Source organism: Cyprinodon variegatus, unplaced genomic scaffold (genome assembly GCF_000732505.1).
Source record: "Cyprinodon variegatus isolate N-32 unplaced genomic scaffold, C_variegatus-1.0 Scaffold55, whole genome shotgun sequence".
NCBI classification, from domain to species: domain Eukaryota; kingdom Metazoa; phylum Chordata; class Actinopteri; order Cyprinodontiformes; family Cyprinodontidae; genus Cyprinodon; species Cyprinodon variegatus.
The window spans coordinates 1082871-1095022 of NW_015150508.1; the positions used below are offsets into that span (position 1 = coordinate 1082871).

The following is a 12152-nucleotide window of genomic DNA, read 5'->3' on the forward strand; positions in this document are numbered from 1 at the left end:
TTTGTAATTACAATATTAACAATAAGAAAATTCTTTTGGCATGTCAACTACAACTTCAGCTCCATAAATGTTACATATTGTCCTTTATTATTATTATTGTTGCTAGAAACCACAGGCATTTTTGTGCTATGGTATACTTATATCTTATTTATTTATTTTGCTTGTTGTGTCATTTTCTTCTGCATTTCAGTTTGGTGTATTTCATGATCTGTTTAAAATTTCAACAAAGATAAAATAGAAAGTTTCTTCACCCACACACAGGCGCTTTGCCGCCCTCTACTGTACATCCATCAGATCGCAAGGGATGTCTTTATTCATATTAAAGAGATATAAGATGCTTTTTCATTAAAGGAAAAAAAAAACTGACCATTATCAAAACATTTTTGTTGTTTTCTTTAATATATATTCTTAAAGGATACAAATTTCTAAAAAGTTTGTGAAAAATGTATTCTAAGGATCGCATGTGATATCGCATAATTATAAATTACAAAAAACACAATTTTATTTTTTATTTTTTTTCTTGTGTTAGCTTTAATTTTGTTTTTTGTTCTGGTTTTACCGCTTAGTTTATGGGGTTAGGGGCTACCTTAGAATCCAGGGACAGCATTTGTCGGCCGCATGCGAAGTTATCTTCTAAACTGAGGAGCCCGCTGCGCGCCACTATCAATCGGCCGACAAACCTGGCCAGCCGCTGAATTCGAATGCGGCCGAAATGACACATCCGCCGTTCCATTGTTTACTTCCGGGTTAAAGGGTCGTGTATGTGTCCAGATTCAGATTAGCGTAGCTGTCTTTTTGTGTGCAGGTGAGACTGAATTCCTGTCATAATAAAAAACAGGCAAAGTTATATCAAATATGTCGTCCGATAAGATAATTGGACCTGCTTTACCGCCGATGTTTAATAAGGAGGATTCTGACAGTGATGAGGAGGAAAATGATTGTAAGAAACAGAACGAGTCTGAGGCCATCTTGGAATGTGTTTGTTTTCAATAATTTATTCCAGCTGAGTTGTGTTTTTGTCTCTTAATATCCCATAGTCGCTGGTCCTGCGCTGCCTCCTGGTTATAAGAGGAGTGAGCCGTCGAGTTCCTCTGAGGAGAGTGAGCCGGAAGTGGCCCCCAAAAGAGCCAGAACAGCAGGAGCTGCAGAGTAGGTCCTCACTTTAGTGTTTGGTTATAAAGAAAACATTTGAAAAACACAATATTAACACGTGTTTCTGAGCAGGGGGTCAAAAGATGATGACGATGATGGTTTCTTTGGACCAGCTTTGCCTCCAGGATTTAAAAAGCAGCAGAGTTCACCAGAAAGGTGAGTAATAATATGGGACAAGACAACTGCCAATAGAATAGAAAATCCCTTTATTGTCCCACAATGGGGGAAGTTGTGGTGTTTACAGTAGCAAAAGGTTATAGTAGGAGTGGTCACACAATGTGCACCTTAAAGAAGTGTATAAAAATAGCAGATAGGAAAATAAAACTAGTAGAGTACTGTACTGTACAGTGTTTTTACACTATAAAAACTGTATCTGGAGAATAAAAAATAATCAGTAATAGCTGTGGACATTTTTACAGTAATGGATATGTGAAAAATAGCAGCAACACCAAAGATGGTCAAAAGAATGACAGCAGCATGTTATTTACTAAGATAGAAACTGTGCAAAAATCAGCATCAATGTGAAAACTCCTTGAGGTTGATAGGAACAGTGATGGTTATAAAACATACGGGTAGGTGTCTTCATTTGTAAATGTAACTCAGTAAACATGAAAATATTTAGAATTTGTTTTTTTTTTTTTCTCCCTTGTTGTCGACTTGACATTCCAAGTGAACTCAAATGCTCCGGCTGTGAGAATATAAGTTTAGAAGTTACAAAAACACATTAGAACTTTGCACCAATGCCTGTGCAAATGACATATTTACGAGTACCAATCCAATCCAGGAGTACCTGAGACTACTGATGAAGCTGTTACATTTCTTACAACTGGTGGCGGTAAATGTGCCTAAAAAATTTTTACCAGCCACCATTAAACAAGAAGAAGACAACTGTGAAGGTTATATGCAGTCGGCTGTGTTCTATTTCGAAGGACCCAGTCCAGGTAAACTGGGTCCTTCGGAGGCTGGAAGAGATCGGTTATAGAATTGAACAGGTTGAGCCTTCTCCAGCTGTCAATGCCCCTCACTCACTCTGTCGCCTAGCAACCATGACATTTGTCTCACAAAGTAGGCAAAGACTAGATGCCGAACTACTAACTACTGTTATGTGCGCTAATATAATCTTGGAGCAGCTTCAGCAGCAGTACTGTCGTTGCAGATATCAGATCTGTTGTTCCCACACAGTACAGATAATGGAATCTGATCTGCTTAAATGTCAGCCGTTCAATAAACCAAGCATTACCTGCAACATGTCTGACTCAACAGCTGGTATCCACGGCACCATAATCGGCTGACAAATCTGGCCTTCGGAGGAAGCAGCCGTCGGATTCGAACACAGCTATAAACTGCCCTGATGTGGTCCACTCTATGTGATCTAGGGCTATGCTTCTCCAACCGCCTGCTGTTGGCCCTCTTAGACCTAGCCACCCACTGCCTCTACTAGCTCCTGTTTACTACGTCCCAAAAATCTTTAATGGTCACTGTCCCTAATATAATATTTCATGTTTTTTAAGGATTATGTTTTTTTTTATAACTTGTTATAAAAAAAAATAAAATAGTAAGTTTGTGTGGGATTCGATCCCAGCCAAATCAATATTTTTATTAATAAAGCCAGGATGCATTGCTATCCAGAAACATAGCAACAGGACCACACTGTCACATCGACATAGGATGAAGTAAGGAATGCGCTTTAGAGGTTTGTAGGTGGCTTTTATAAAAATGATTGTGTCATCATTCATCCTCCTCATGTAGCCCGTATAGGTCCGATGTGGGGTACACTGGAAAAAATCAAAATGTGGATAAGTCATTTTTTCCACAATAAGTGCATTCTTTCTTGGAATGAGGAGGTAAAAGAGAGATTTTGCCAATGGAAAACACAATTGCATTGTCTTATTTCAAGTGCATGTTATCTAATTATCTTATTTTAAAAGTAAAAGTCATTTAGCTACTCAAATTAAGGGTAAATACAATTAATTTAAGACATTTTTACTTATTTCTAGATCGTTTTTCCAGTGTACAGTCCACTCTGCCTCACTCAGCTTCATTATCTTTTGGGGATTTGGCTGCGGTCTACTGCTAACCTTCTCCGGGAGAGCAAAGGTGGATAACAGCAGGATGTTGGAGGAAGATAGCCCTAGATTACACAGAGTGCACCGATGGTCATTTTCAGATGTGCATTGGTCCAAATTTGTAACTTTGTCATTTGTTATTGTAATGCTCAAACTCGTTTTTTTCACAGATGAAGCATTTGAGTTCACATGTAATGAATGAGTTGACAACCAGGAATGAATACAGATGTTTAATGAATTCACATGTATTGACTTACATTAACAAACTGAGACACCTATGTTTTTATTGAGGGTTATCTTACCCAATACACAAATATTTCATATTAAGCCAAATGTCTGTACGGTGATGTACAGTGCTGTGGTAAAAGTATTTCTTGGTTAAGTTTTACTTTACCATACAAAGATCTCTATATTAAATAGAAAATGTCCGACAACATGAAGTAGGCTTACGGTAAGTCCCTCTCAAAAGGACATTATGGAAAAAATGGCAGAATATTCAAAAGGAATATTATGCCCTAACTGAAAGAAAGTTTGTATCTATCAGTCTCAAACGGGTTTGGGACTCCAGCAAATAAACCTCAGAGTAGCATTGGACAAACTGAGAAAACGCGGAACAGTTGTTAAAGGAATAGTACACCCAAAACATGATTAGCCTTCATTTTCTACTCACCCCCATGCTGAACAACACTCTGGAGTACTTTTTTGATATCTCAAATGCATCTGAAGATCTGGGAGGCTTCTTGCTGTCTGCTGACATTCAAATAATGGAGGTCTATGGCGCCCGAGGCAGAAAGGTCCATAAAAGTCCACAAAAAACGTGTCAATATTCCTCCATACTGCTCGTCCAATGTATTCCAAGTGTCCTGAGTGGGTAGCATCCAGAATTTACTCGAAACGAAGTCATTTAGAATGTTTTTAGAGCATAAAAAGTAGTGTATAGGATTTCCCGAAAGCGCGCGCCAGCGCGTTCATGACGCTACCGAAGCCGGCAGACCAAACCAGATGAAAGTGCGCATTCAGCGTCTGCTCTGCCAATAATGCAAGCGTAGAAGAAGAAATGTGCTGTTTACCTGTGCAAAGAAAGAAACAACGAAAGAAAAATGTCTGAGGACTTCAGTGTTGAGGAAGAGCATGAGTTCTTTGCCGAGCTGAATGCGCTGGTTTGGTCTGCCGGCTTCCGTAGCGTCGTGAACGCACATGTGCGTGCTTTCAGGAAATCCTATACACTACTGTTTATGCTCTAAAAACATTCTAAATGACTTCGTTTCGAGTAAATTCTGGATGCTACCCACTCAGGACACTTGGAATACATTGGACGAGCAGTATGGAGGAATATTGACACGTTTTTGTGGACTTTTATGGGCCTTTCTGTCTCGGGCACAATAGACCTCCATTATTTGAATGTCAGCAGACAGCAAGAAGCCTCCCAGATCTCCAGATGCATTTGAGATATCAAAAAAGTACTCCAGAGTGTTGTTCAGCATGGGGGTGATTAGAAAATGAAGGCTAATCATGTTTTGGGTGTACTATTCCTTTAATGCTTCTACCAAATTTACCATAAGAATGCATTGACAATTCATCCAGGAGGTCACAAAAAACGTCTTGAGGCCTTTGATTAAAGACTCTAAAAGATGAAAAATATGTAAGGTTAGAATACTATTACAAATTCATTTTAACTTAATAAAAATAAAAAAAACACAGTGGAAGGAATGGCATGATTTTGAGGTGCGTACTGGATGTCTTCCTGAATAAACACTCTGTATATGTGAACATCCTGTAGAGAAATGTTTAGCCCTCAGTCTGTGACCTTAAACTCACTTAGGTTATATTTACAGGGTAACGACCTGCACCTAATCAGCAAATCCACCTCATTGTGGTTCAGTAAATAGATAAGTTGGATATTTACTGCAGTGAAAGTCCTGACTTAAATCTATATTGTAACTTCCCCAGGCCCCCTGTGCTGGGACCAGCGTTACCGCCTGGCTTCCACAGGGCAGCTTATGACAGCGACGGGGGTGAAGATGGGGAAGGTCTCCCAGGACCCGCACTTCCCCCGGGGTACCAGGCTGAGTGTTCCAGCAGTGAGGAAGAAGATGAGGATGTGATTGGACCCATGCCGCCCAAAGGACCTGTTCAAAATTCTGTGGCTTTGGAATTTGAACAAAGAGCACAAAGGATGAAAGAGAAACTCACCGGACAGGTTGTTCTTTTCCCACATCCCCTGAAATGTAGACCCTCCTCCTTTGGAAATGCTCACAAACATTTTTTATGCTTTTTTTTTTTTTAATCTGATTTCTCTGTAAATAGGAGACCCCCGAGGTGCTGAGCAGAGAATCATGGATGACAGAGCTCCCACCAGAACTGCAGCACATTGGTTTAGGGGCTCGAACCTTCAAAAAAAGGTCCGGTCCAGAGAACAAGGATAGATCGATTTGGACAGACACACCTGCAGACAGGGAGCGTAAAGCCAGGGTAGGCATTTTATATTGTTTCCATGTCAACTGTTGTCTTTGTGTTATTTGGTTCGATCTCAGAGTTTTCCTCCTTCACCAACAGGAACGCCTCGAAGGAAAGAAAACAGGGGAGGCAAAGGATGATAGCGTTCCACAGCTTTCTCGAAGAGACATGGAAATGGCAGAAAAAGTATCTAAATATAATGTGAGTAGCTTTTCTTTTATTTTATTGAATGTTCTCTAAGTGACCTTTGAATACACCAGCTTCTGCCTTCCACATAAAACCTAATTAAAATGCATCGATTGTTTAATCATAAGTCATCATAAGTATTAACACCTTTGCTGATTTGCAGGACTCCAAACGGGCCGAGTCTCTCATGTCCTTACATTCAAAGAAGCTGAAGGAAAAAGCGAAAGAGAAGGCTGACAAACCAGTAGAGAGGAGGCCGTTTGATCGGGACGCAGACCTGCAGGTCAATCGCTTCGACGAAGCCCAGAAGCAGCGGCTGCTTAAGAAGTCTCAGGAACTCAACACCCGCTTCTCCCACAGCAAAGACAAAATGTTCTTGTAAGATTTTTGTCCAAATTGTAGAAAATTCATCCAGCTTTCCTGTTGTTGTCTCAGGTAATCTAATTCTTTTTTTTTTTAAAGATTTTTTTACAGTAATACTTTATTTATATCCATCCAGTCACACTGATTCTTTGGTTTATTGTTTTAATGTTGGGAGTTCTGTAGAAGGATCCTTTAACAATTGTGAATTCTCCAGATTGACAAAAAAAAGCAGTTGAAATTAAGATGAATATCTAATCTAAGGATAAACCAATCTGGCTTTATATGTTATATTTTGAACAGCACTAAATAAACGCTGCCAAATCTGCCCCATCACTTTAGCAGATTTATTTTTTCTTCTTCGTAAATGTTAAGAGGATGGCCTTCATGGTAGCATTGTTACTATAGAAAGGTCCCAAGTTCAAATCCAGGCCTGGGGTTTTTCTGCTTGTAATTAGCATTCTCTCCCCATTCATTCTTGGGCTTTTCTGGGGTTCTCTGGGCTCATCCCACAGTTTCCAATCCATTACTCCAGAGTTAACTGCTTAGTATAAACCAACTTATATATGAGTCAATAAACATCCTACAAGTGTGTGTGAGTGAATGTACCATGCCTCTAACACCAGCCTTTCTGACCCTTCATAAATGAGCAGGCATTAGTAGATGGATTGATGTAAACAGCATAAAAGCTATTCATACGATATAAACAGAAGAGGGTTTTGTTGATGTATTTTTAGTCTAAGGTACAGAGATATAAAATTTTGTAATAAATTTAAATTTTTAGTTAACAAGATACCTCCTGTAAATGTGATAAGTGTACATTTTGATTCATTTTCGTATGTTTATTATTGTTTTTAATTGCTGTAAGAGCTTACAGCTTGCTATGCTTTTTTTGTATCCCGTTAGCAGTTTGTCTTATTTCTATCAATTTAATAAACTTTTATTCCAACACAGAATTTGAACATATGTGGTCTTATTATTTTCCCCAAAGCAGAGGTCTTCAACAGGGGGTCTTCGAGACCTAGGAGGTCCGTGGAAATACTGCATGGGGGTCGCGAAACTTTTGTTTGATTAGACTTTTTTTTTTTTTTTTTATATATATTCTCCCCTGCAATTTTTTTCCTCTAATTGAAATGTCTTTAAATACACATTAACATGAATTCAAAACACTGCAGTAAACGGATAAATGGAGGCGGAAGATGTCTTTCAGTCATCAATGCAAACATTCAGCGACACACAGGAGCTCTTTCAAGCTGGGAACCGTTTCATTCACAACACCTGTCCTATCGACGAGGAATCAGAAGGGAGAAATTATTGTCCTTACATGACTGCATATGTAATAGAGTGACTATAGGACCAGTTTGATAGAACACAATTTCGTACAATATATATAATTAGTGGGTCCCCGCTCCATCTCGCCATCAGTTTGGGGCAGAGGCATAGCCAGAATTTTTTATACGGGTGGCCAGGCAATAACCATCATACAGTGAGGGATGGCTGAAAGCGGATAGGCACCAGAACCTCAGGGTCAATCTACACTGTTCCAACAGGAAAAAGAACAAGCAAAACATCCATATTTTCTAAAGAAAGGCTAACTATACTTTCATACAGCCTTTGCTAACAAACAGATGCATATATTTAAACACCCCTAATTTCTAAATAAAAGATATAGTGGGTTAAAGTCTTTTTTGAGTTCTGGGGCGTAACTCAATCATCATTGTCATTACTTACCTACTTTTATCAATAAATGTTCTGCATAAAGTTGTTATTTACAAGCACTAATATCAACATAAATTGATTATTTGATAAGATTTTATTAAAATTGTTATTTATGTTTGATTTCACTGAATACTCCTAGATGACTTGCAGGGAATCATATTTTTCTCTTTACCCCATATAACACAAAATCTAGTCCTAAAAAGAGCATGAATTCTGTACTATATTGGTATGTATAATTAACCATAAAAGAATACATGTTTTGAATATTCCATTTGAGAGTATTACTGCTGCCACCATCTATATTAGAGGGGGAAAAAATGGTAGGGGTGGCCAATGATTGGCTAAGAGTGGACATGGCCACCCCTGGCCCCCCATCAAACTCTTCCCCTGGTTAGGGGGTCTTTAGCCTGGAAAATTTTGAAAACCCCTGCTCTAAAGCTTTAAATCAATTTTTTTTCATGATGCGAAAATTGGAATGAACCCTCAGAGCTTCCGTACAACAGTATCTCTATTGCGCATGCGTGTGGCGGTTGTGTTTTATGTTAGCATCGTTTTAAAGCATGTCAGATAAAGGAGAGGTAGATTTAACCGGTGCCAAGCAGAATACCGGTGTCTGGCTTGTGAAGGTGAGTATGTGTCAGCCTAAAATATGTTATTATCTGATATAAACGCTCAGGTAGCGATGGACAAAAGGACGAAGCTTTGTTTTTTAGCTTAGCATATTAGCAACAGTCGAATGAATTGGCTACTTCTAAATATTATCACATGGAAAACTATGCTAACAGTTTGGTGGGATTACGTTTGCGTCATTTTGCTAATAAATCTTCGGGTTGAACAATCATGGTAAAACGTGAAGCTCCGGTGTAATGTAAACTAACCTAATGTAACTCGAAGATTAACTGTGATTCTTTCTAAATCACTCGGATTTATATTTTCTATGCAAAACTTTGACTTGGAAGGTGCATTAAGAAGTTACTTTTCGCTTATTTCTTAACCCTTTATAGGGCAAGATACCATTTTTGATCACTATTTTTGGCATTTGACCAATTAGATGAGCCCTTGAAAGATATATTACCTACTGTAATAAAGTTGAAAAAAAGTTAAGAAGTCAAGAAAAAAAGGCAAAAAGCTAATTGAACAGTTAAAAAATTAATTAAGTGTATTTGCCCTTAATTTTAGAAGGTAAATGAGATGACTTGCAAATGGCTTTTGAAATAAGATAATTAGATAATATGCACTAGAAAAAAGACAATGCAATTGCGTTTTATTTTAAATGTAAATTGTCTTTTTCCATTGGCAAAATGCTTCTTATATCTCCTCAATTTAAGATCAAATGCACTTATTTTAAGAAAACATGGCTCATTTAGATTTTGATTTTTTTTCCAGTGTAAAAAAATGTAAGTGCAAATATCAGTATTAATCCCTCTAAGGTTATGTTGGACCAAAAAAAAAAATGTTTCTTTCATGAATTTCTTATCGAAGCACTTTTGTTATTCTTCTTAATATATTTGGGCAAGTTGGTGTTTCTTGTTACAAGTTTTGCCATCAAAATATCCATATTTTTTAATTTCACAAAGTTAATAAGGTCTTGTCCTGGATTCCAATAACCCTATTGGCTTGAAATTTAGATTTTCAAAGGATGTCACTGACTGCCCTATAATGGATTAATATGATTTTATTTATTAGTATGAGTTGTGGTGCTTCACATATTAGAGGTCGGTGGAGCACCCAGAGATAGTAGCATACTTACGTAAGAGTTAAATGTATATGGTAAAGGTTTTGGAGCATAAAGAAAAGAAAAAACAAGCATTAAAAACAAGCTTGATATTCAGTGAAGTTACTACAGTAGATGGAGTAGCCAAACATTTTACTCAAGTAACAGAGGTGTTTTATTAAGATATTACTCTTACTAAATACTACAATAAATAAAGTATAGTGAAGTAAAACTAAAAGTATTTTTTGTCAAAAGAAGCTAAAATGATTCCAACGGCATACCCACAGATTTAAAACCTTCATTATGAGGATAATCTGTTTGGCAAAGACAAAAATTAGATTACTTAGGAAATACGATTTTTGTATTTTAAAAGTATTGAAAATTCTGAAAACACCATCTTTTTGAATCGTTGTAGAATACATTAAAATGGTTTAAAACTTTAAAATTTCATCTTAAATGTGTCTAATTGCGTCAAAACTTGATGGAATGGAACATTTGAGAGTCTTTTTTATTAATCATTAATTGCCACTGAAGGCTGAACATCAAGTGGATGGGCACCCAAATTTAATTAAGTCACCAGAATTGATGATACGATTTTGAATAGTTGCAGCTCCTGATGTTTTTGGTAAACTTTTCCCCAACGTTAACTATCAATATTGGTTCATTTTTGCTCCAATTTTGCATACAAACAGAACAGGGCATTTATGTTCATCATATGAGATCATTGTTTTAATTCTTGCAGGTGTAAAGTGAACTTTATTTTTTTGCAGGTCCCAAAATACCTCTCTCAGCAATGGGCAAAAGCAACAGGAAGAGGCGAGGTCGGGAAAATCAGAATTTGCAAGTATGTCACATAAAGCTTGCACCCTTAAAGTAGCAGAAGACTTTGCAAAGTTTTAGGGGAAAATGTTTTTTGCTTTTTTTTTTAGATGTTTATGCATGTAAACGGTTTGCAAGCAAGATGCAACAATGAATGAAATTTACAATTTTCACTGTATAGGATAAAACACAGTTATTACTACTAATCTCAGGAAGAATAGCTCCTGGAAGCACATTCTGATAGATGGGTGCAGTAGAAAGAGGAAAGTAAAAATGTGATTTTTGGTTCTTTTTGCCAGTCAACTGAGTGAAATACTGTCCTTTTTCTTTTATCTTGAAGAAAAGGAAACCAAGGAAAACCAGAGGTAAGTAATGCTTTATGGAATATCTACAAAGCATTACACAGATATTCATGTGCCATATAAAGTTATATTTCTTATTATTTCTTAACTAATAAAGATGGTAGTGATCAGAGTCTAGATGAATGCTGCTACTGTGCTTTTGCTATGAAACAATGTGCACAAAGATTTTAATTCCTTGGTATATGCTTTATAACCCTAACTATGTATGTTTACTTGCTAGTTTAAGGTGAAACATAATAATTTTAGTTATTATTTTGTATGCTGGGTTTAACTTTTCAAATGAGAGGCCAGCTCCAAATCAAAATGTTTAATTCAGTCTTTAGCGAACTCGAACCGTCTGCATTGCTTCTTCCTGTAGGTGTCTTTCACTTTAAATGAAGAGCTGACTACTATCGATGGCATCGAAGATAAGACGGTGTCTGCACCTCGCGAGCATCCTTTCACCATGCAGTCAGTGGGGGGTCAGATGCTGGCAGTCTTCACAGAGAGTTCGGCCGGTGAGTTTCAGTGTACAGGCTCGGAGTGCAAAAGCGTTTCCTCGATTACTATCATCGCAACACCAGAGTCTTTGTTGTTGTCTAATAATCAATTTGTTTGATTTCTGCAATGTGAAATATGAAGGCGTCCATTCTGCCATGTGTGCATTCTTGCTTTATACAGATGCATCTAAAATAAAACAAAATATAGAATACTGTGCAAAGTTATATATTTTAAGTCACTTATTGCATAAAGAGATACTCATTTATATGGATTATTTATACATGAAGGGAAATATTTCAAGCCTCCTTTTATATAATCTTATAGTTATGGCTTACAGGTAATTAAAACCCAATCGATCAGCCTTTGAGGTTTAGTGTAAGCTTAGATTGAATGGCTTGGATCTTTTTTTACTATGTTTGAGCCATTATAATTGAGATTATAAGAAAAGCAAGCTTGAAATATTTCACTCTAATGAATCTATATAGTGCATGAGTTTCAGTTTCTGAAATAAGAGACCAAATAAATACTTTTCTCCTTATTCCAGTAGTTTGGATGTACCTGTGCCCGCTCTATCCTTCCTAGGGGTGTAAATCACATCCATCATGGCGATTCGATTCAGTATCGATTTCCTGACCCAACGATTCTATTATTTTCGATACTCAAGAATACACCATGATACGATTCGATTAATCGGTTAATTTAAAAATTTTTTTTTTTTTTACACCTTACAGGCTAAACAAAGTTTCAAGTTTGAAACAAATCAATGAAAGGTCTAATATCGTTTTGCATTTTTTTTTTTTTTAGAAACAACAGCAAATAACAGAAGTAGAAAAGTTG

At 37.1% G+C, this 12152-nt stretch overlaps 2 protein-coding genes across 3 annotated transcripts in view; both read left to right on the forward strand.

The window, feature by feature from the left end:
• Positions 1–757: 757 nt before the first annotated feature.
• gpalpp1 (GPALPP motifs containing 1) lies at positions 758–7152 on the forward strand. The gene is made up of 7 exons (XM_015371224.1): positions 758–940; positions 1038–1149; positions 1225–1308; positions 5169–5418; positions 5526–5690; positions 5775–5876; positions 6025–7152. Exons 1-7 carry the CDS (start codon positions 856–858, stop codon positions 6241–6243), a joined length of 1017 nt encoding a protein of 338 aa, XP_015226710.1. The 5' UTR covers positions 758–855; the 3' UTR covers positions 6244–7152.
• A 1275-nt stretch (positions 7153–8427) lies between these two features.
• The window catches only part of gtf2f2 (general transcription factor IIF subunit 2), a 7961-nt gene continuing 4236 nt past the window's right edge, over positions 8428–12152 (forward strand). For both annotated transcript variants that reach the window (XM_015371304.1, XM_015371305.1), the window contains exons 1-4: positions 8428–8566; positions 10425–10498; positions 10814–10838; positions 11194–11332. In XM_015371304.1, the coding sequence (XP_015226790.1) occupies positions 8501–8566; positions 10425–10498; positions 10814–10838; positions 11194–11332 (304 nt within the window). In that variant the 5' untranslated portion in view covers positions 8428–8500. The remainder of the gene's footprint in view (positions 8567–10424; positions 10499–10813; positions 10839–11193; positions 11333–12152) is intronic.

What these genes read in the sequence shown, in the direction of transcription:
- gpalpp1 (XM_015371224.1), top strand. Translation starts at nt 856, where the DNA reads ATGTCGTCCGATAAGATAATTGGACCTGCTTTACCGCCGATGTTTAAT. An exon ending in TGATGAGGAGGAAAATGATT is followed by an intron (nt 941 to 1,037) that starts GTAAGAAACAGA and finishes AATATCCCATAG; the next exon opens with TCGCTGGTCCTGCGCTGCCT. An exon ending in AAGAGAAACTCACCGGACAG is followed by an intron (nt 5,419 to 5,525) that starts GTTGTTCTTTTC and finishes CTCTGTAAATAG; the next exon opens with GAGACCCCCGAGGTGCTGAG.